The sequence below is a fragment of the Harmonia axyridis genome, chromosome 1 (genome assembly GCF_914767665.1).
Source record: "Harmonia axyridis chromosome 1, icHarAxyr1.1, whole genome shotgun sequence".
Taxonomy (NCBI): Eukaryota; Metazoa; Arthropoda; class Insecta; order Coleoptera; family Coccinellidae; genus Harmonia; species Harmonia axyridis.
The window spans coordinates 79,163,997-79,187,366 of record NC_059501.1 but is presented as its reverse complement, the minus strand read 5'-3'; the positions used below and the strand labels follow the sequence as shown (position 1 = coordinate 79,187,366).

Here is a 23,370-nt window from a genome sequence, read left to right as displayed (position 1 = left end):
ATTCTCTCAGTTTCAGGAACTAAAGTGGTTTAACTTCTGTATCTCAAGAAAGTATTTCTTGATATTTTTCAATCTCAAAAGAGTTTTCTGTTATTCCAATCCCACGGAAGGTGCTTTGGGAACATGAACAACGATATTAGAATATGTTAATCTGAATTTACAACTGCTTCTCGGATTTCTATGCAAAAAATTATAAAGAAATCATTACATTTATCATAAAATTAACCCCAGAACGAGTTTTGTTGAAATTATTTGACATAAAAAGAATTCAACCGAACCTGAAATACGTTTCTACAAGATGAATGACTAAAAAAAAATACTGTTTCAAAATTAATCAATTTGGACTGGTGAGAATATTACTTGTTGAATGCAAATATTCGTGTCAACACTTACCGAGAATTACGATACAATTCTCGCCGATAGATTAAATTCTAAATCTCAAATTGAACTAATAATTGCTGAAATCTAAAACAAGGTACGTATCAAGCCTCGATAATTAGTGAAAATCTTTCAGAAAATTCTCTCTGTTTCTTCGTCTAGATACGCGCATCCCTTGGCGCTTCATCGGCGACCAATCACCACGACGGATCGACAAATTACCGCGTCTTTGAAAATTCCAGTAGCCCAACATGATATTATTTACCCAATTTGTAGTGAATATAAATGAAGATTCGATAAGCTGGCATATTCATCACAAAAAATACTGCAAGAAACAGTCTATATCTCGAAAACAGCGTTTGTGTTTGCGGTAACATGCTTGAATGACTGTTTTGTCTAAAATTATCCAAGAAATCTCTCATTTTCCTTTGTTATCTACAATTTATTTTTGCTGTTGAGTCTTTCATTGAGTGAAGTTTTTTCAGTGGAAAAATTAGATATGAGTGTTTTCAAATAAATCTGCAGTATTGGAATTTTTGACAATAATCTCTCAATTCTATCGAAGTTTTACGGAAAAATATTATGTTTTATGCGAAAAAAAATTAAATACTGAAAGAGTTTTTCATCATGGATATAAAACAAACATAAAACTGTAGGGCCAATCATTGTCAATATAGGGTGTAATTTGTTTCACCTAAAATAACTTCTATAGATATACTAGCGACTTCGGGTCCAAAAAGGCGAATGCGCTCAATTATGATATGAAATTATATTCTCGAATTGATCACAAGACACAAAGTTGGATCAATTTATCTCATTATTTCAATAATCCGCCTTGAATTTGAAAATATTGATTCATTCATAATTTATATTTCTGAAAGAACAAGTTTGGTCCTTGCAACAGATTACCAAGAGAATTTTTTGATTTACACATGTGCCTTGAAATGAATGCATCCACTAAAAGAAACAGTCTTTTCTTTAATAGAATACCTGAAAACTGCCTTATCACTGAAAGGATAAAAGCATCAGAACAGAAGGACCATTTAGAGTGGACAAATCGGATTTAGGGATGAAGGTCAATTTGTATAAGAAGATGTATCCGACGACATCTTGATTTATCATGTGACCCAATACCGGATTTACTGAGGTCCGAAGGAATATATGTCAGTTGTTTTTTATTTTCATAATGTTACATGAATTTCATTTTATAAATTTTCTCATTCACCTATCACCAATTAGAGATCAACATTTCTCGAATAAATTCTGTTAAGTATCGACCTCTTTGATCCCTACAAAATTTTTGTTTGTTGATTTCATTTTTTTATTCATTACTCATTTTCCAAATTCTTGCTAAGAGTTCATTAAAAACACATACAGGTTTTTCCACTAGGATTGATACAATTTAATATTGTTATAACTTGAACTACTCAAATTCATCAAAACTCAAGATTTCTTTTGAGATAGAGCAATGAGCAATACAAAAATTATCAATTTCAAAAAATAAAGATAATAAAACGATTCAATAATTGTACGAACTGCAACATAACTATAAAAAATTCAAAAAGAGATATAATCCTTGTTCCACGTATCGATCCATTGATATATTCAAAAGATGTATTGATTCGAGATTTTGTGAGTGTATATTTATATAAACTATTGAAAGTGCACCTATATAAAAAACCAGAATGTATACCATTAAAAATATTGAACGAAAAACCTTCGAAATGTATAACTCAGTATTTTAGTGTCCCTAAAACAGACCCCTGCGGCACTCCCAAGCTGACAAGTGCAACATTGTCGAGTGGCAAAGTTACGTCATAATCGAATGAAAGGTTATTGTATAAATTTCCAAGCAGGCCCGCTATCGGATCTCGGATAAAGGGGGTCATACACGGCAAAACGATTACTCTCCATAAATATGAAATGTCGTTTCCCTCGTGCCGATCATGCGAAATCCGAATAAATTTCAATTTGAATGAACGTCACGTTGAATTTGTACGGGACTAAAAAGTGGGGAATTCGAATAATATATCATACGGTATAATTATTTAAGCATTATTTAAATTAATACACGACGCTAGATTAGCGGGCCTGGCTGGAAAATAACATTACGTTCTTTGGGGTAATTCGAATTGCCTCTAATCTAAATTCTCGATCTTAATGTTGTTATAATATATTGAATATACTGGGGCTTTCTGCTTGTATGTTATATGTTCGGGACGTTCAGAAGCCTATTTTTTGCAGTTTCTGATATGAATGATTCTCTGTCTAGTGAATAGGGATTCATAAAGTTAAGTAGCTTGATATTTGAGCCATTTTTTCCGAAATTCGATGTTTTGTTGTAAAAAAACTGGTTATATATTTATGATTCAAAATATTGCCATCGCTGGCCACTACTTTCTCCCCTCTTTCGAGCTGCTTACGAATCCCGCGTTGAAAAAACGGGTCATCTTTTGAAGCAATCCACGAATCGATTTTCCACTTCTTCATAAGAGCGGAAGTGCTGGTCAGCCAGGCCGTGTGCCATTAATTGATACAAGTGATAGTCAGATAAGGCGGGTGAGGTCGTACTGTAAAACCACTTTCTCATGTCTCCCCTGTGATTGTTTCAGTCGGTTTTAACAACACATAATACACTAAGCCAAGCTGGTCCCACCAAATACTGAGCTTGAAACCATGAATTTTCGGTTTGGCCGTCGACGTGGAAGCATGACCGGGTTATCTCCATGATTTTTTGAGCTTGGGATTATCGTAATGAACTCATTTTTCGTCTCTAGTCACAATACGATGTAGAAATCCCTTTCGTCTTTGCCCTACAAGCAGCTGTTCACAAGAAACAAACGCCGTTCAATATCTCTCTGCTTCAACCCGTACGCCACCCAATTTCCTTGTTTCTGAGTCATTCCCATGACTTTCAGGCGTTTTGAAATGACTTGTTGCGTCACTCTTAGTGATCCTGCCAATTCTTGTTGCGTTTGACACGAGTCTGGATCAAGTAATGGCTCCAATTCTGTATCTTCGAAAACCTTTTCTCTTCAACCGCCATGCTGGTCTTCGACGTCAAAATCACCGTTCTTAAAGCGTTGAAACCACTCTCGGCACGTTCTTTCACTGATAGCAACCTCACTATAGTTATTTGAGAGCATTCGATGAGCCTCACCCGCAGATTTCTTTTTATTGAAGCAAAAATGACGAGAATTTGGCTCGTAAGCTGACATGTTTTGATCGAGAATAACTTAATGATGCAGACAGAAGTCGACTTATATTTCGATAGCGTTATGTTTACAAATATCTATGACATCTACGATCTACTTATTTATACTACTACTCACCGCTACAGCCATCTACTGAAAAACGGCGAAAGCAAAGTTGTACCTAATTCTTGACTTGAAATCAAGCTCTTGACAAATTACATACCTACTTGAAATTGAGCTTGAACTTTTTTTATTTGAGATATGTATTGCTTAACTTTATATCAAGATACTTGATATTACCACTAAAATTCAATTAATTGAGCTGAGTTGAGAGCAGTTAATAACGGAACTCTATCTTCAATTCTTATTGAGAACTGTATTAATAAAAAAATCGGAATCCTACAAAAGATTGCGATTGCATTAAAAGTAAACGATTGCTGAAACATGGCTGATCTGAATCTCCGCAAAAAGAGTCTACTTCAATGTCTAACAGGAAAATCCCGCACTTAACCTCAAATTTTCAATTTATCCCGAAATGATGGAGGTTGAAATGAGGCAAGCACCAGATAAACCAACACTGCTATCTGACACTTGAAGAAACTGTCAAGCCTCAACCACCAGAGGTCATTATAAAACCAATGACCTCTGGTGGTTGAGACCCTATCGTATTTTCGTAGTTCAAATACAAGCCCAAAAGTATGAAGTTTATACATCTTGAAGACTGTAAATTAATGGAAAACCCTAAACCGAATTGTTGTTTTCAGGCGAGGGCAGCTGCAACTCCAACGACGGCCTCTCAGACCTCCGATACGGCAAAATGACCTCTGGTATCGGGGGTGCCAACTCTGGAACGACAGGCAGTGGCTCAGAAGACGAAGGAGGGGCGACAGCTGGTGGACTATCAGAGTCAGACAGCTGCAAGAAGAAGCACCGGAGGAACAGGACTACCTTCACCACGTACCAGCTGCACGAGCTGGAGAGGGCGTTCGAGAAGAGTCACTACCCAGACGTCTACAGCAGAGAAGAGCTGGCGATGAAGGTCAACCTGCCGGAGGTCAGAGTTCAGGTAGGTCGATAGGCTAGGTTAGATTTGCTTGTTGATTTTTTTGAAGTTCTGTTGCGCTTGGGAAATCAATTGGTACCATTTTCAATATCAGAAGATGTCTCGTGCAGATTTCATCTGCTGACTTAGCCATGCGGTACAAAAGGTATCTGTACCGACAGTGTCCTGTCAGTTGTCCCACTATTACCCAAAGCTCAGCTCGTGGTAGCTTCTGGAGCTTTCAGGTATAGGTCGATGAAAGCACCACAAATTTCTTTGACTGAGCATTCCTCCACAGGGTTTTCCTATTGTCCTTCTCCCATTGGACCGCTGTCTTGTATTTGTATTTTCCAAGCCCACAGAAGGGCTCAATTTTCCCTAAACGATTTTATATTCATCGATTATTTTGAGAATAAATTAATTAATTCATTGTGTAATCAGAACAACTGGTCTAGTCCGATCGTTTTGCTACTAGATTGGTTAAATCTTCAACCAATGTTTTCGAAAAAATAGCACATCTCTTACCATGACTATATTTGGCAATGCGAACCAGTAGAAGGTCTTTGCAAAGACTTGGTGGCTCATACCAGGAAAGGTAATGTGGCCACACATAAGGTTAGAGGGGCCCATTATTACCTACGCATCTCTTGTATGGTGGATAACATATAATCTGCTCGATAATGCTGAAACCACTATGAGTGTGAATTTTCTAGTAGGAAACACACGAGGATACTGAATGACTTGGACTCGAGTTTTAAGCCATGCCTGGGGTATAATACTGTGAGATTGTAGTGAATTCAACTTGACAAAAAAATCATCTATATGGAAGACAGAGGTTGTGAGAATATATACCCAATTGAAAGCTATCCATTCTTTTGGGTCAGGAACCTTCTGAGGCAGAAAACCTCTTCTGTGCTCAAGAGTGTCTTCAAAAGAACTTCAAAGGACTTATACAGCATGAGTCAACTTGGAATGAGACAAAACTCTTTCTTAGCCTTAAACCACTCACCTAGAGGTGAGTTTTTGTGTTGAAGATAATGGACAAACCGTATGAACTTGGTAAAAGTGTAAAACTAGGAGTAGGGATTCACGGCTTGGCTTGATATTCAAGCTACTTGGCTCAAGCTCAAGCCAAGTAGCTTGAATTTGACTTGACATTGACAAACTACTACTTGACTTGAACTTAAGTTGATTTCAAGTCAAGCTCAAGCTACTTGGCTTGAGCCAAAGTACTCAAAGACACTTACTCACCTCTAGATGAGTGGTTTAAGGTTAAGAAAGGTCACTTCAGGGCAGCAATGGGAGCTCATAAATAAGATATCCTTCTTAAGCAAGCGAAAATATTCGTGAAATTTTCACAAAGAACTTCATGCATTTGCCAGAAGCTGGGTTTATTTCAGTAATAGTTGGACTGCCGTATTGGCACTTTCTGTAGATGAAATTTGCAGAATCTGTAGATCTGATTCGGGAAACTAGCTCTACGAGATGGTTTTCCTTTTTATCGTCAAATCCTTAACCAACTATATACAGGAAATTAAGTTGAACAATTATTTCATTTGAAATGAAAATTCAACATCTCCACTATACATTTCTAAGTTGAAAGACTTTAATCATTTAGACAAACATGACTGACGTCAATAAACATTCACCCAACAAATGAGTGATGAAATAAAAACGGATTACTTGCAGTTCACAAATATAAAAATAAAGAATGGATCTCCATTGAAAGAAGTCAGTTAGAAATAACAACCTATACTTCCCTTACCTCGAACACCTAATAGAATGTAATATGTTTATGTTGATTGAAATTATACGGTATAAGTATATTTACCCCTAATATACCCAGGTAGGGGATTGATGTTCGCAGACCCGAACACGCCAGTGCACCCCTAGTCACGAAGGGGGTGAAAGCTAAAGTTGGGCTATATATCATTTTCTCTACATCGTAAAGATTTTTCATATCTGCTATAATTCTCCAGAGATTTATCGATGCTTTTCATTCGGTAATAGGGAATTTGTAGTCGCTGAATTTATTTTTAAATTCCGAACAATAGAAAAATGTGTTCCATAAAATACGGGGTTGACAAGGTTGCCTGATGGAAAGAATAAAAACTGAATGAGAAAATTGACGTTCACGATGGGAGTATATCGATAAAAATAATCTGGAAATATATATCAAGGACTGCCATCTACATATATAGTTCTTTTTGGAATCGGAAATGGGGTAATAATCATGATTAATGCTGGAAAAATTGGAAGGAAGATTTATATTTGCATCCAGAATGTTTGTGGTATAACCAATGCGCGATACGATTTCAAAATGTCATATATCATTTATGTATCTTGATCTTGAACATTTATTCTTGAAGCGAATAATTCAGTATTAAAACTATACATAGATTTTCTGTTCATAATGTGTATGAAGGTTAATTGATTGGATATTGAATATTTTACCTGCACGGTTAACTGGAAAAGTGTACTTGGAATTTTTGGGAAATTTTATGACAAAAATGTGAATATTGCTGTACTTTCAGCACGATGATGCGTCGCCTCATTAAATGCTCGTTGTTAGAGACTTCTTATGCCACAATTTCGGTAATTTATTGATAGGTCGAGAAGGTAATCATAATTTCGAGATCACCTGATTTTAATATCATAGATTATTATCACCTGAAAATCTCTTGTTCAATCTTCTAGAATCAATACTCGAGATACGCTCATTACAAGAATACAAGAAGCTAACAGGGCAATAAAGAATAAACCCATTGTAATTCGGATATCGTTTTGGGATATTTTTAAACGAGCACCGAAATGAATAATCCACATGAAACTACGTGAATGGAGGACATGTCGAGCAGTTCGTGTAGTTTATTTTCTTTTGACTCAGTATTTATGTTTGTTTTGTTTAATTTAGCAATGTGCCCAATTGTTCAAACTAGAAACAATAAGAGATGCACGAATCGGCTTGGTTTTCAAGGTACTTCGCTTGAGCCAAGTCCAGCTCAAGTCAAGTCAAGTATGTACTTGAATCATATCAACCTACTTGATTTTTAGCAGTTTTATTGTGTAGTGCCTCATCAATAAAAAATTGATGGAATGAGAAGGAACCTTGCAAAAAACACTTTTATTCATTAAACGTACTGTATAAAAGAACCTAAAATATCAAAATTATGGTAGTTTTGAAAACTTTTCGTTTTTTGCAAAAAAAAATGATAATGTATCCCTATGAGCACATTCAAAAAATATTTTTACAAAAAAACCTACAAAAAATTATTACAGAATAGGAAAAATTAATAATGATAATAATTTTTGTGAGAATTTATGAAAATAACTGTAGAGCACAAATTTTCGACGAAAGTTGAATATATTGTAATATTCCTAACTTCTACTAATCATTCTGGCAACACCACACAATATTTTGTCCCACCTCTGGACAAATATTGACTGATAACAAGAATGTCAAATGGGTGTGCTCTTGAACGAAGAAATGAAGTCTGAAACTTGTAGAGTTTCTATACAGGGTGTTTCATTGGGAAACGGAAAGACTTCACAGGTGCATAGGTGGCACCAAGGCGGTTCTGGAGATACCCCATTTATTGGGTCTTACTGTTTTCGTAGCCTGAACTGAAATAGTATACAGCTATAAAAAGGAAAACCAACGTGAATTAATTATGGATTCAATATTTTTAATAATTCATTGTTAAAAGTCATTTCAAACCACTTTCAGGAATACAAGTTCTTAAAAACTTCACTTTTGCGTTGCAAATTTTTGGAGTAAAACTGTCTGCGCGAAAATTAGAAGTACACGTCTCAGTTAAGTTTTTAGTGGTGTTTCCGAATATTAAAACAGATTTTCAAAATTCCGATGTACAGGGTGTTGTTTCGAGGATTCAAACGATTCATAATTTTTTGTTAACCCGTACCTGAATTTACAAGGCGGTTATTTCATGATACGTTTGGGCTCTCAATTAGGAACATATTTGCCACCCTGTATCTCGGCTACGAAGACAGTAGGACTCAATAAATGGGGTATCTCCAGAAACGCCTTGGTGCCACTAATGCACCTGTGAAGTATTTCCGTTTCCCAATGAAACACCCTGCATAACCACGTTTCTATCATACAGCTACTGTGTCCTAACTAAACCATACCCGGTCAGCATGAATCACCGAAAACCTGGTAGGTGGTAGAGACCACCTTCACCAAACCGACGCCCGGCGTCGGTCCGGACGGGCGACGTCGGCGTCCCGTGTGTCTGCGCGCTAAACGGCGCCGATCGCGTGACAGAAACGACTCAGTTATTAGACACGACATTCGGAATTATTTTATCAGCGGCTGAGACCCACGAGGACCCTTATTTCCTGCCATTTATTAGCAATCACGCGCCGCACTGGCCTTTTCTTACCCCGTGCCAGCTTCGTGATCGCATTAATTATACCGTGAACCGCCCTTGCATGCCGCCGCCAATTCTTAACAGGCAGCGCCGACCCGGATCGACGCTTTGTTGATTTTTGATCCGAAACTTTGACATTGACACCGACGTGAGCGTGATCCCGTTTAAATATTTAATGGGACGCCCGGGAAATTGGTTGCTGCTTGCTTTAAAACTTATTTTCAACAAGGTACACTATTTTCAAATAGCAATCATATTTTTACTACCTCCTGATTTCGATAAAGTTATGTCTTATTTGTGAAAACTGCAACAAAATCCGTCCAGTGGTTTGGGAAGTCGACGTTTATTTATATGCCCACAGACAGACATATTTAACATCCATAAACCTTCGCGTAAGTGTGCTTCAATAATTCCTTATGTTTCATGACTATCAGATGAACGGTGTAGTAAAGATGAAAGGACAAACATACATAAATTGAATGCTGAAGGCTTTCACGTCCAGATTGATTGGCAGTATTGAAAAATAGGAGCTTTTTTGCTTTGATCTGGTGGATTTTTCCCCAATGGGAAAGCATACTTGACATTTATGCTATCAGTGACTTAAAAAAAATTCAAAAGACAGAGAATGAATTTACAAATCAACACAAAACTGGGACAAGTAAGAAGTGCTGAAGATACATGGGCTTAGAACTTTGCTTCCGCCGTTTTCCTCCGGAATTCGAGGCTTTATTGTGAAAAACTGGTTATACATTTATGATCCAAAGTATTGTCTATCGCTGGCCTCTACTTTCTCCCATCTTTCGGGCAGTGTACGAGTCCCGCGTTCAAAAAACTGGTCATCTTTTGAAACGATCCACGAATCGATCCACCATTTTACTTCTTCATAAGGTTAGCCAGGCCGTATGCCATTCATCGAAACAAGTGATAGTCCGAGGAAGCAACTTCTGGAGAATATGGCGGGAGGAGTAGTACTTCCCATTTCAACGTTTCTAAGTTTCAGGAATCCAAGTTCTTAAAAACTTCACTTTTAAGTTGCAAATTTGTGGAGTAAAACTGTCTGTGCGAACATTTGTACACGTCTCAGTAGAATTTTTATTGGTATTTCGGAACAGATTTTCAAAATTCCGATGTACAGGGTATTGTTTTGAGGATTCAAACGATTCATAATCTTCTGTTAACCCGTACCTGGATTTTCAAGGAGGTTATTTCATGATACGTTTGGGCTCTCAATTAGGGACATATTTGTCAAATATGAAAAAAATATACCAGGTGGTTCGTTTGATCTTTTGAAACGATCCACGAATCGATCCACCATTTTACTTCTTCATAAGGTTAGCCAGGCCGTATGCCATTCATCGAAACAAGTGATAGTCCGAGGAAGCAACTTCTGGAGAATATGGCGGGAGGAGTAGTACTTCCCATTTCAACGTTTCTAAGTATGTCTTAAGACCACTTTCGCAACATGGGGTCGAACATTGTCATGCTGTAAAATCCCTTTATCATGTCTCTCGTTGTATTGCGGCCTTTTGTCTTTCAATGCTCGGCTCAAACGCGTTATTTGAGTTCGATAACGATCGCCTGTGATTGTTTCAGTCGGTTTTAACAATTCATAATACACTTCGCCGAGCTGGTCCCACCAAATACTGAGCTGGACCTTGGAACCGTGAATATTCGGTTTGGCAGTCAACGTGGAAGCATGGCTGGGATATCCCCATTATTTTCTGCACTTGAGATAATCGTTATTAACCCATTTTTCGTTTCCAGTAACAATTCAATGCAGAAATCCCATTCGTCTCTGCCTTGCAAGTAGCTGTTGACAAGCAAACAAACGCCGTTCAACATCTCTTGGCTTCAACTCGTACGGAAGCCAATCTCCTTGTTTATGAATCATTCCCATGACTTTCAGGCGTTTGTACACCAAAAAACAGATGTATACGAGATACCTTGTGACTTGGAAAAGTTCACATGTGAACTACAAAAAGAAACATTCGAACCCGAGTCCAAAAAAAAAAACAGAAATCATCTTAGATATCAAGAGGTTCTAAACTCGAATGAATATGGAAGCCATAGAAATATTCAAACATTCAAATAACATTTACAGAAGAGAAAACACACCAATAGTACCCACCGCCTGGTAACTGGTTACCAGCAATAGATCTTACAAAATAGAAATCTTTCAGAAGTAGAAGGGATTAAACCAATAGCTCCTCCCCCTCTGGTGGAGAGAGTATAAATACCGCATCAGGAGAGAACCGTCATTCATATTGGAGAAATCCAGTGTCGAGTTATAATCTACCACCTAGAAACCTCTGGAGATGCTTACCCTAGTAGTAAGCGAAACGTTGGGTGGAAACCCGACTTCACCACGGCTAAACAGTCCGAAATTTCCTAATATTGTCAGACACACAAATTTGACAACTCTATAAACCTTCGTTCAAGTATACAGGGTGGCCATTTGAAAACGAAACAGACGAGATTACAGACGAAATTAAGTTTTTCGATAGAAATGCTCGGACAGGTCGATTTCTGTTTCGAGGGGGACAACTTAAGATGTAGGTTACGGACGCATAGCGCTTCAACCCTTGCTGCTACAACCCCCACCCCCAATTTTTGAATAGGGAAGATGGGGTGAGTGATACCTCATTAGAAAGGTATTTTTATACTGATTTCAGCACAGTAATTGTTTTTTCATTTTATGCATTAGTTCTCGAAATATTCATGCGTTAGTTAGTTAGGAAGGAAGCCACAGTCATGGTTGTTTTGAAGCTCAAAATGTCGATTTTTCACAAAACACTACAAGTGCCATGAAAACACTACTTCATTTTCAAATACTTAGTTAAGAATATTTCGAGAACTAATGCATAAAATGAAAAAACAATTACTGTGCTGAAATCAGTATAAAAATACCTTTCAAATGAGGTATCACTCACCCCATCTTCCCTATTCAAAATTTGGGGGTGAGGGTTGTAGTAGCAAGGGTTGAAGCGCTATGCGTCCGTAACCTACATCTTAAGTTGTCCCCCTCGAAACAGAAATCGACCTGTCCGAGTATTTCTATCGAAAAACTTTATTTCGTCTGTAATCTCGTCTGTTTCGTTTTCAAATGGCCACCCTGTATGTACTTCAAATTTTTTCCTAATATTTCATGACGATCGGATAAATATTGTAGTAACGCTGAAAGGACAAACACACATACACTTGTTCATGATGAATAATTTCCTTGAACAATTAAATTTTCAAAGGAGAATTATCAAGTTTATCTGGAGTTAAGTGAACCTTCTAACGAATCGCGTGCTTGGCACTCAAATTACATTCGAATTATACCCAATTTACACATACTTTTGGAGTTAACTCCATCAGATTCGAATATTATCTGAAACATTTATCAAAATTTTCGTTAGCTTGCCATGAAAGGGGTAATTGTGCACTCGAATCATGGATTATATATAAATTACGTATAATTTAAAAATAATTCTGAAGTTTTGCGTTCAGAACCGAGTACTGAAATAATTTGTATTTGGTTTCACACTTTTCTGAGAAAAGCGAAAATTGAGTGATGGGCGCAATTGAAAGATTCTACGATTTCGATTGTTTGCCAAGGTCGTTGTGAGATGCACAAAAATAATGCTTCCCACTTATTTTACATATTCACCTAAAATTTCAAATTTTTTTCAATGAAACTGTAAAAACTATGTTTAATTTTTCCCTAAAACGCTGAAAAAATTGAGGGTTCAAAAAAATCATAGGCTTCACACATAAGCTATGTTACATATTATTGTGGAATTTGCCCCATGAGAAGTTTCAGCTTATCTAGAAATTAATGAAGCAGTTAAAGCACATACTCAGCACACACATTACACATAAATTACATATAACTCTAAAAAGTGGTGCAATAGAATTGAAATAATGAATAATAAATTTAATGGAAAACGAAACGCGCATAAATGAAAGGCTTAATATTTAAATTAATACATGAATCTGAAATGATTTACATAATAACTTCTCTGCTCCACATCATAATTTACATATAATTCTGGAAATTGATGCAATAGATATAATAATTAATCACACAAAATTATTATCGGGTTCCATCCAATTGCTGTACTCATTCTCATACTCATACTCGTTTATTTCCCTCATAACTTTACAGGGTAGGTCAATAAAATATAAAACAAAGTATACCTACAGATGTCCTGTATAAGAGGGGTTACATTGTCTATTGTGCCCATTGATGTAATTTACAGAGAATTCTGAAATGTTATACTGAAGAACTGTATTTATAATTGCCACTAGTTTTTTGTCGTAAAGAAATTTATTTATTTTGGAAAGGGTGTCCTCAAAACTACAAAACTGATGTTACCTAAAGTGAAACATTTATGTTGACCTAATCGTCCATTCCAATTATTCTTGAAAGAAGGTCGAAACTAATATGGAAAAAATCATCAAGAAGTCTACTAGGTCGTTGAAACAAAAAAGTGAAGATATCGCTTATCTACTATTCTTCAAAAACTGAGACGCACCCAAACCGCAGAATAGGCATTAAAATTACAACCGATTTTACTACATAATCCTATAATTTGCTCAGTCTGAATTGAGGATTGAATGAACGAATCATAAAGAATTTGTGAATTCGCTAGAAAGAAATTCAGTCGCACACAAATCTGCAAATAATTTACATACAACTCAAGGAAAGCTTCAGATCGATTGTGCTGAACCCAACTGTGCTGCCACAACACGACAAGCTGAAGCGTATGAAAATCTCCCAACCGCGACTCTTACAAATCAAACCCACGTTTCAATTTGCCCCCGCGAAATCCTCAAAACCTGTCAAAATGTTTTGGAACCCACCCCTTCAAAGAATTGAGATTCTGACGTCGCTACTCGAGTTGTTATGGTAATGAGGTAATTGACTCTAAGAATTTTGGTGTATGTTTGACCTTCATGCATTTCTACATCATTAACCCTATCGCCATGCAATTTTGGGGATTTGTTGTGAACACTACGATGAAGGTTTCTGGCATATAGTGACATAGTGCATGTCTGTCGCTGATCTCCGAAATTACTGAACGAGAATACATGAGAATCGAATGGTCCCGAATAATCAGTATTCAAATTTCCCAAATATTCTAGGTTTCCGTCACTTAAATGATGTGCCAAGCATTCTTTCCGGAAATGGGTAAAATTTTGAGTGCACTGGTTCAACACTAGATAAAGCTTAACGCCTATAACATTAAATTGTTGCAAGAACTGAAACACCAAGATCTCATTTAGAGGTTAGAATTTGCTTGCAAGCGATGATCAATAGTATACAATAGTATAGTATACCCTTCATCACTGTCAGAGGAAATATTCAACCGGTATTTTTCAACTATTTCGGAAAACTTAACTGGAACTATCACCAATCCAGAATCCAGTGAAAAACTTTAAAAAAATAAAAGGTGTAAAATGTCACGCTCCTTTTTTCTGACCCCCCACAACACCAGAGGAAGTTTTGAAGGTTGTTTCAGAAATGAAGAATAAATCTTCGCAAGATATATATGGCCTCTCCGTGAAGATGCTGAGGGAAGTTATCAATTGTCTTGCTGATCCCATCTCTTGCCTCATAAACGATTGCTTCCAGCAGGGCTACTTTCCAGAAGAACTGAAGATTTCGAGAGTAATACCGGTACACAAAAAGGGTAATCAGGAGCTATACGAGAACTATAGACCAATATCAATCCTGCCAGTTGTCTCAAAAATATTTGAGACCCTCCTCAAAACTAGAATGGTCGCGTTTCTGGAAGAAAACTCGTTGCTTGGCAGTTACCAGCATGGTTTCAGAGAGGGAAGGTCTACTACCACGGCTTTGGTCCACATTATTGAATATATCATGAAGGCATTGGATGATGCAGATGATGTGATACTGACCTGTATGGATCTGAGTAGAGCATTTGATTGAGTCAACCATGATAAGCTCCTGAGTAAATTGGAGTACATCGGTATGAGAGGCCCAGTTTTGAATTTTTTGGAGTCTTTCCTCAAGGGTAGATACCAAATAGTAGATTTGGAAGGAAAACGGTCTTCAGGGATGAAGGTTACCGCAGGAGTTCCCCAGGGATCGGTGCTTGGGCCCATCCTATTTCTAATATATATCGATGATCTGATATGTAACGTTGGTGCAGATGATGAGACCCTCTTCGCTGATGATACAACATTTTTGAACAGAGCCAAAGAAAGAAATCTACTCCTGAATAAATCCCATGAAACAGTCAGAGATGCTATCCAATGGTTCAATTCCAATGATATGAAAGTGAACGAAGAGAAAACTCAGGAGTTGGTTGTGAGCACAAAACGGCATGAACCGGAAACTATTCATCTACTTGGGGTTTCAATCAGCGGAAATTTAACTTGGACAAAACACATCACTGAATTAAGTCAAAAACTTTCTACGGCATTATTCTCAATAAGAAGAATTAAGAATCTGCTCACAGAAAAAGAAGCGTTACTTACTTACCACGTTCATTTTCATAGTAGGATGACCTACAGCATCATTCTATGGGGTGCATCTCCAGAGGCAGAAAGAGTGTTTCTGAAACAGAAAAAGCTGTAAGGTTGGTAGCGGGAGTGGACTATACCACTAGCTGTAGACCTCTTTTCAAGAAATATGGTATACTCACCTTATCAGGCTGCTATATACTGGAGAGTCTTATGTATATACACAAAAATCGGGATACTTTCCACAAACACTCAGCGGTTCACAATCATGAGACCAGGTTTAGGAACAACTTTATTGCCCCAAGACATAGACTGAAGAAGACTCAAAACACGCATATATTCAATGGAATGAAAATGTACAACAAACTTCCACAATCCCTAACATCACTGGATCATAAAACATTCAAGCGGAAAGTTAAAGCCATTCTCACTAAATGTGCATTTTATTCAATGGATGAATTTATGAGGTACCAGTTCTAGTCATTATCCTTCTGTGTTTCAGTTCGTACCTATGTGTAATAGTTTGTTTTATAATTGGTTGTTGTAAATTTTAGAAGTATTTATTTATTGACTATTGTCTGATTTATACACTTTTTATATTATGATGTAGATTATCATACAATTCTTTGACACTCCCTGTAAAATTTTGAGGGTATCTAATAAATTATTATTATTATTATAATTATTATAATGAAAGGGAACATTCAAACTCGATCAAAGAGCTTGAGACCAAACTTGTAAGTATATTTTGTCGTAGAATTTGAATCTTCAATAAAAAACGGTGGTTCCCATTTGAAATTCCAAAGTTGACATCCGAACCCCCCACAAAGGAGAATTAAATGGAGGAGGTCCTGGCATAAGTGGACTTCTCCCTTCAACCTTTTATTCGAAACATTTTTCCATAAGATGTTTCCTTCTCGAGATTTTTGACTGATTCAACTTAAAAAAATCACCCGGTATCGCAATTCACCATAGAGTAATAAACATAGATAAAGGGAGTATACGCAATTCTTACATGTCCCCAACATAAAAAATTTTACTATATCGTTACGAATGTATATTATATTGAATGAAATATATTTATTTCAGTGATTCCCGATTATACAGGGTGGCCATTTGAAAACGAAACAGACGAGATTACAGACAAATTAAAGTTTTTCGATAGAAATGCTCGGACAGGTCGATTTCTGTTTCGAGGGGGACAACTTAAGATGTAGGTTACGGACGCATAGCGCTTCAACCCTTGCTACTACAACCCTCACCCCCAAATTTTGAATAGGGAAGATGGGGTGAGTGATACCTCATTAGAAAGGTATTTTTATACTGATTTCAGCACAGTAATTGTTTTTTCATTCATAATCGACATTTTGAGCTTCAAAACAACCATGACTGTGGCTTCCTTCCTAACTAACTAACGCATGAATATTTCGAGAACTAATGCATAAAATGAAAAAACAATTACTGTGCTGAAATCAGTATAAAAATACCTTTAAATTGAGGTATCACTCACCCCATCTCCCTTATTCAAAAATTGGGGGTGGGGGTTGTAGCAGCAAGGGTTGAAGCGCTATTCGTCCGTAACCTACATCTTAAGTTGTCCCCCTCGAAACAGAAATCGACCTGTCCGAGCATTTCTATCGAAAAACTTTATTTCGTCTGTAATCTCGTCTGTTTCGTTTTCAAATGGCCACCCTGTATATCCAAACATGAATATTCGGAATTCGATATTTTTCCTAATTGTCGAATTTATAATAAGAAGAATTTTTATTATATTCTGTATCTACCTGCTGAAATCCAAGGTTTGGCAACTTTTGACTCCTAGTGTCGTCGGTTGTTTCACGTCGTTTGGCGCGCTTGGAGTTTGTTTTCTGAATTCCTTATATTATTTAGGTATTAATTTCGATATATTTTGAGTTAATATAAAACGTTGATTGACTATGGGACATAAGAAGTGCGTTCTTTGTGGGGAAACTCGCGAATTGAGTGTAATATCGTATCATTTCCGCGAGCTTCATGTCGAATTCGATTATTCATGTTGGGGACAAAATTTGCTTACTGAAAATGACATATCCTCCATCTTTCTATGTTTATTCACTAAGACTATTAGTTTTTATATTTTTTTCTACTCTTAGTTTTGTCCCCATAACTTCTCACCCCCTCCAAAAACCCACCTCAAACCCCTCCAACGAACACCTCAAAAAACCCTTACCACATCCCGATTCTACCCAACCATCGATTCGAAACGACCGCAGCGCCATCTGCGGCGACGGCGGGACTTATCGGGAAATGCATCAGACGGACGCGGCGGCTCCAGTATAGACCTGATGATTGCGGCGCCAATTTATTACAGTTCACTACTAACAAGACATCTCTAACGAGACAATCGGATTACAATCTCGATCTCGTGTCGGATTGACGCGTCGCTTCGAGATACGTTCGGGCAAAGCCTGGCCTAATACGATTCCAACGATCCAATTACCGGTAACAACTCGACTGGCTACATGTTCGCGCCGCGACAATAAAAATTCAGTCCTGCTGGGTACGACGACGTTGTCTGGAGACGTCAGCGCCGAAAATATTGGGTGAGGTGGAGGGGGGTGGTTCGCGACGTGTTTTGACAGGTTTGTGGGAGAGGGGGGAAGCAGATTGGAACTTGTATTTTCGATTTGGGAGAGTCGCGGTTCGGGAATTTATGTTTGGGAGTGTAATCCGGTGGTTGACAATTTTTGACAGTCTGGGATTACTAGATTTTGCTTGCTACTTCGTCCAAATGATGGTCAGAATTGAGAATGTGGTCATATAGGCATACACATCAATTGTAGAGGCTTTACAAATACACATTTACAATAGCCAAAAAGTTCTACAAATTCTCATGAATCTAAAAGAGACAAATCGAAATCATAACTGATCGCAAAACTCTTCATTTCCGATAAATAGTTGAGCCCCATGAGACTATTCGAAAGCTATCCTGGTGAACTACCGAAATTGGAGAATTATGAATCAGATAACCTGCTCCTCTATGGCCAATTACATAGTATCAGCAGACCTAGCAAGAAACTACGCTGCTCAACAATTGATAGGGATCACTTAATTGTTCTAAATTTATTTCTGAAATATTCGCTCCAAGATTATAAATTTAGTCAGATATCAGAGTATTTTCAGTTGATAATATGGTTCACTTGAGAGAAAATGAAAAAATGGAAAGTTGGAGAGAAAAAAAAAGATTTTATTAGGAACACTCAAAATTCTGTGTTTGAATAACATAAAAATGTTATGATGAAACCACAAGAAGGCTGAAGTTTCGGTTAAGCTGGTAGCTAGTTGGTCCCCCACGAGCTCGTCTCAAGCATTCTACCCTACGAGGCATACTTTCGATCAAACGATTTATAAAATTTTGGGGCAAATTCGTCCAAATATCCCGTAAAGCGTTAGAAAGGTCCTCCAGGTTATTGATCGGTTGTTCTAAGGTTGACAATTGTCTAGACATCTCAGACCAGACATGTTCGATGCAATTCATGTCTGGAGAGCGAGCTGGCCAGTCCATCCTATCAATAGCATGAGTTTCTAGCGCTTCATTAACCAGACGACTACGGTGTGGACGGGCATTATCGTCAATTAAAATGAAATTTTCGCCCACGGCAGCCGCAAACGGAACAATTATGGGTTCAATAATCATATCGTGATATCTCTGGCTGGTCATGGTGGTGTTCTGCAGAACAACCAACTCTGTGCGTTGGTTCAAACAAATGGCTCCCCATACACATATAGAACCTCCGCCAAAAGCTGTTGTGGGTACCATAAACTGTTCTGCATACCTTCGACCTCTTTCCCTCCAAGCAAGAATACGTCCATCGGAGTTGACCAAACGAAATCTAGACTCATCCGTAAATAAACATCGGCTCCAATCTTCAAGTGTCCAATTGTGGTGCTCCTCAGCCCATTGCCGTCGATGAACCCGGTGTTCCCTATTCAAACGGGGATGTTGTACCCTCCTACGTGCTCTCAAACCACGAACATGTAGTCGTCGTCTTACAGTCTGGTTCGAAATTAGAACTCCTGTTGCAACTCTCAGTGATCTATTGAGCCGCGACGCCGGGTAAGTGGGATTTCTCCTAGCATTGAGGATCAAAAGACGATCTTGGGCAGCTGTGGTATTGCGCTGCCGACCTCCCCCATGAACATAAGCTACTGAGTCGTTTTGGATGAACCTATTCCAAGCCCGACTCACGACACTTTGCGGAACATTCAACCGCCGGGACACTTCTCGCTGGGACAAACCTTCCCGTATCCACCGTATGATTTGGTCCAGTTGCACAGGAGCCAAACGTCTTCTCGGCATGACTGATAAGCTGATATTGTTCTTATTTCTTCAATTATTGTCACCTTATGTGTTTGAACGAGAGAAAAAAACAGATTTAATAACAAATACCACATTGCTTTTCACTCCACCTGTAACAGCCTACAGATAATAATCGATTTTGTGAACTAGAGCCGATGAAGTGAGGAAGACTTTGATATAATCAACTCAAAACATCTTATTTTTTCCTTAGAGAACATATAATGTACAGATATTCACGAGATAACTTGAAAAAAATACAAATGAAGAGAAGTTCATAAGTGATCCCTAGCAATTGTTGATCAGTGTAGTTATAATGTGATATAGCGATACATTCTGTTAGTCAGGTTGCAATCAAAGCACTGAGCTCACATATAATCGATTCTAAGAAGGTATTGGAGTGCCGAAGAAAACTCAATGGAATAGCAAGGTCTTTTTAGACTGAGTTCTTGGCCATTCGGGAAGTAGATGGAAAGAAGAAGCCAACATACTTGCCAGAAAAGGAGCACAAACTCCTTTCATCGGCCCGGAACCCTTCTGTGGTATAGGCAAATGTGGCTACCTACAAGAAATAGTTTCAGGAGAAGGAAAAACCAAAAGAGAAACACTCTGAATCATTCCAAAAAGTTTCTTCAAAACTTTGACACTACGAGATCCAAGAAGTATCTGGATTTTCGCAAGAATATAATACACCTCCTCACTGGATTCCTCACAAGGGATTGTCGCCTTAGGAAACGCTTCATGAGAATGGGTCTAGCAGAAAATGACGAGTGCAGATTCTGTGAGGAGGAGGAAGAAACTCCGGATCTCCTGGTGACGGAATGCCTCGCCATCACTAGCCAACGCAAAATCTGCTTTGGACAATACACTTGTAGAAGCGAGGGATTAGCCTCCTTGAAGCCATTCCAGATACAGGAGTTCTGGAACTGGAAGGCGAGCAGTAGATCACACTATGGCGAGAATTGCTCTTATGGGGGGCACAATAGACCATTAGGTCGCAGTGAAACTGAACCTCTTTAATTAAATCTTGATCTTAATCTGCTAAGTAGAATAGAAAATTGGGAAAGGGAGTCCATAATCCAAGCTCTCAGAAAAAATACTATCAAAAGGTACACAAATGGTGTTAAAATCACGAGGGGGACTGGAATCGGGGTATTTGGAGCTTTTTGTGTTTTTACGTTATTATTATTATTTATTCACTGAATCGGGGTAAGTTACGGTTCTGTTAGCCTGCCGGGAAGCGTAAAGGCAAAGGCCTGTACAGTTCAGAGCGCGAGGTCCGCGCGGCGCTCTCGATCACTCGTGGCTTTGTTTATGAATACGCTGCATGGCAGACGACAAATTCCAGTGTAATACAGAGCCAATAAATTATATATGTCTTTGTGTCGTGTTCATATTTATACGTGCTTAATTAGGTATTTTGCAACACTGCATTTTCATATTATTTTACATAAATTTGGCATATGATTCTGAATTAAAATTACTTTTTGTTTAATTGAGAATATTGTGGCGAAATACCCAATTGAACAGTATAGGTTTGTCTCGTGAATTTTAAAATCTATTCATTCCTACCTTCATCTTCCTGATGAATGGTAGATATTCGTACAATAAAAGTCATATATACATGGGTCATTATATATTTTAAATAACGAAATACAGAATTAAGTTCAATGTAACTTAGCATTTGGTAGGTTATGCGAAATGTTGCTTCCAAGGCTGTGCTTCCGTTTTAGTTTTTCAATTTTGGAAGGCCTGCCAGCTTGAATTCTCCCAGATTGAGGCAATGCTTTGTTTTTACGTCGCGAAATTGACGTTGGCTGCACTCGAATTTTTCTAGATTTTCTCCCGCATATTCGACTTTTAGCTTCCAAAAAGTTTAAAATTTGGGAAGGGGTTTTCAGGCTGTTCATTACTGCATTAAACTTAATGATGGATAAAGTAGCTTCTGGGCTTTGATTGTCTTCGAGCGTACTTGTTATGCGCTCAAATTCACTGCGCATTCTTTTAATTTCTTCTTTAAATCGGCTTTCACATTCTTCGGCGTTCATTTGTAAATCCATTGATGTTGCTAAGTCTACTTCAGCAGGAACAGAATTAGTTGATTGAACTGAGTTTTCAAAGTTTTCAAGATCAGTTGTGTTTGAATCCATATTTTTATAAAATTCCTCTGGTGCTGAATGCCCAACAGCTAATTTGGCTAATTGTATTCTGTCATGAACGCTTAGAACTGGAGACGTTTTAAATAATATACCAAATTTTTGTTCTATTGCGCATAGGTGCTTACAGAATTTGCCACCTGTGCCTGATGGACAATCACAAAAAGCAATTTTAGCATTCACTGTATAAAATAAATTGGAATCTTTTTCAGATGCAACATGGAAAATTGTATTGTCCCTTTGATAAATAATGTTAATATCTTTTGCTCTAAAACACATATTTCTATAATCAATTTGGGGTTTAGATCTTCTTGAATTTGCAAATTCCAACAATTTTCGCTTATAGTAGTTTTCGAACACATTGATGATAAAATCAACCAATGCACAAGAGTTAAAAACCTTGCACCTTTGCAAAACTATATCTTTAAAAATCCTAATTGAAGCTTCAGTGTAATTATTAGTATTGTTACCTCTTGTTATTATATTATTTCTGTACGAAATACACCATTCTTTTCTGCGGACCCACAATTTCTCCAGATGATCATATAATGCTTTGTTACTTTGCACTATATTATTACTCATCAAGAAATCATAATTCTCTTCTGAATCTTGTAATGTTGGAGCGTAAAGTATGTTCCTAAACATTTCCATCACTGTTCTTCTGTCCTCCTTTTTCACGTTATGGTCAGTTTGCCAGAGCCATCTCCATAAAGCTTGACAAAGATGGAATGTACATAGAAGTAATATGGAGTTCGGAAATACAGCTGATAACGCATTGCGCTCGGATGCACTGTCATCAGTCATAAACACTTTTGGATCGAACTTTCTATTTTCTACTTCGATTGCTTCAGTGGCAGACGCAAAAGCTAAAGTATAATTCGCTTCAGTTTGGGATGTGTGAAGAATGCATGCGATAGGAACAGCCCCTGTTTTGTTTGAAGTGAATAGAAATGTGACACAAGTATTTGTCTGATCGCAAGATCCGCTGGAGTCCACGAAAACCATTTCAGTGCATAAATTTTGAAGAAATGCGCGTCGCATTATTGGAGTAATAACAACTGCGATAAAAGGATTTTCTTTGATGACTAGTGTACCGCCGGATTTCTGCAACAAGGACTGTCTGTTCTTGAGAACTTCTATCATACTTTTTTCTTCTCGACTACCGTACTGAGAGAAACGCCACTTATCATACAAGTACTTTATCTGCCTCTCAGTAGGATTTTCTCTAGCATTAGCAAGAAGATATGCTGTACTTACATTCTGTATTTCCTTCGTTTCTTCAGAACCAGATTCAATTATTTTCATTTCATGATAAAATCTAGCAGCTGACGGAGTCATTCCCGAAATAAAGTATGACTCAAAAATGTCTTGTACTGTCTTGTTCACACGCAAGTATCGA

At 37.7% G+C, this 23,370-nt stretch overlaps 1 protein-coding gene across 1 annotated transcript in view; it reads left to right on the top strand.

Moving 5' to 3' along the window:
• LOC123688690 (retinal homeobox protein Rx1-like) overlaps positions 1-23,370 on the top strand; it is an 82,417-nt gene that overhangs the window by 10,132 nt on the left and 48,915 nt on the right. Inside the window, exon 2 of the mRNA XM_045627317.1 lies at positions 4,337-4,638. Coding sequence (XP_045483273.1) covers positions 4,337-4,638 — 302 coding nt within the window. The remainder of the gene's footprint in view (positions 1-4,336; positions 4,639-23,370) is intronic.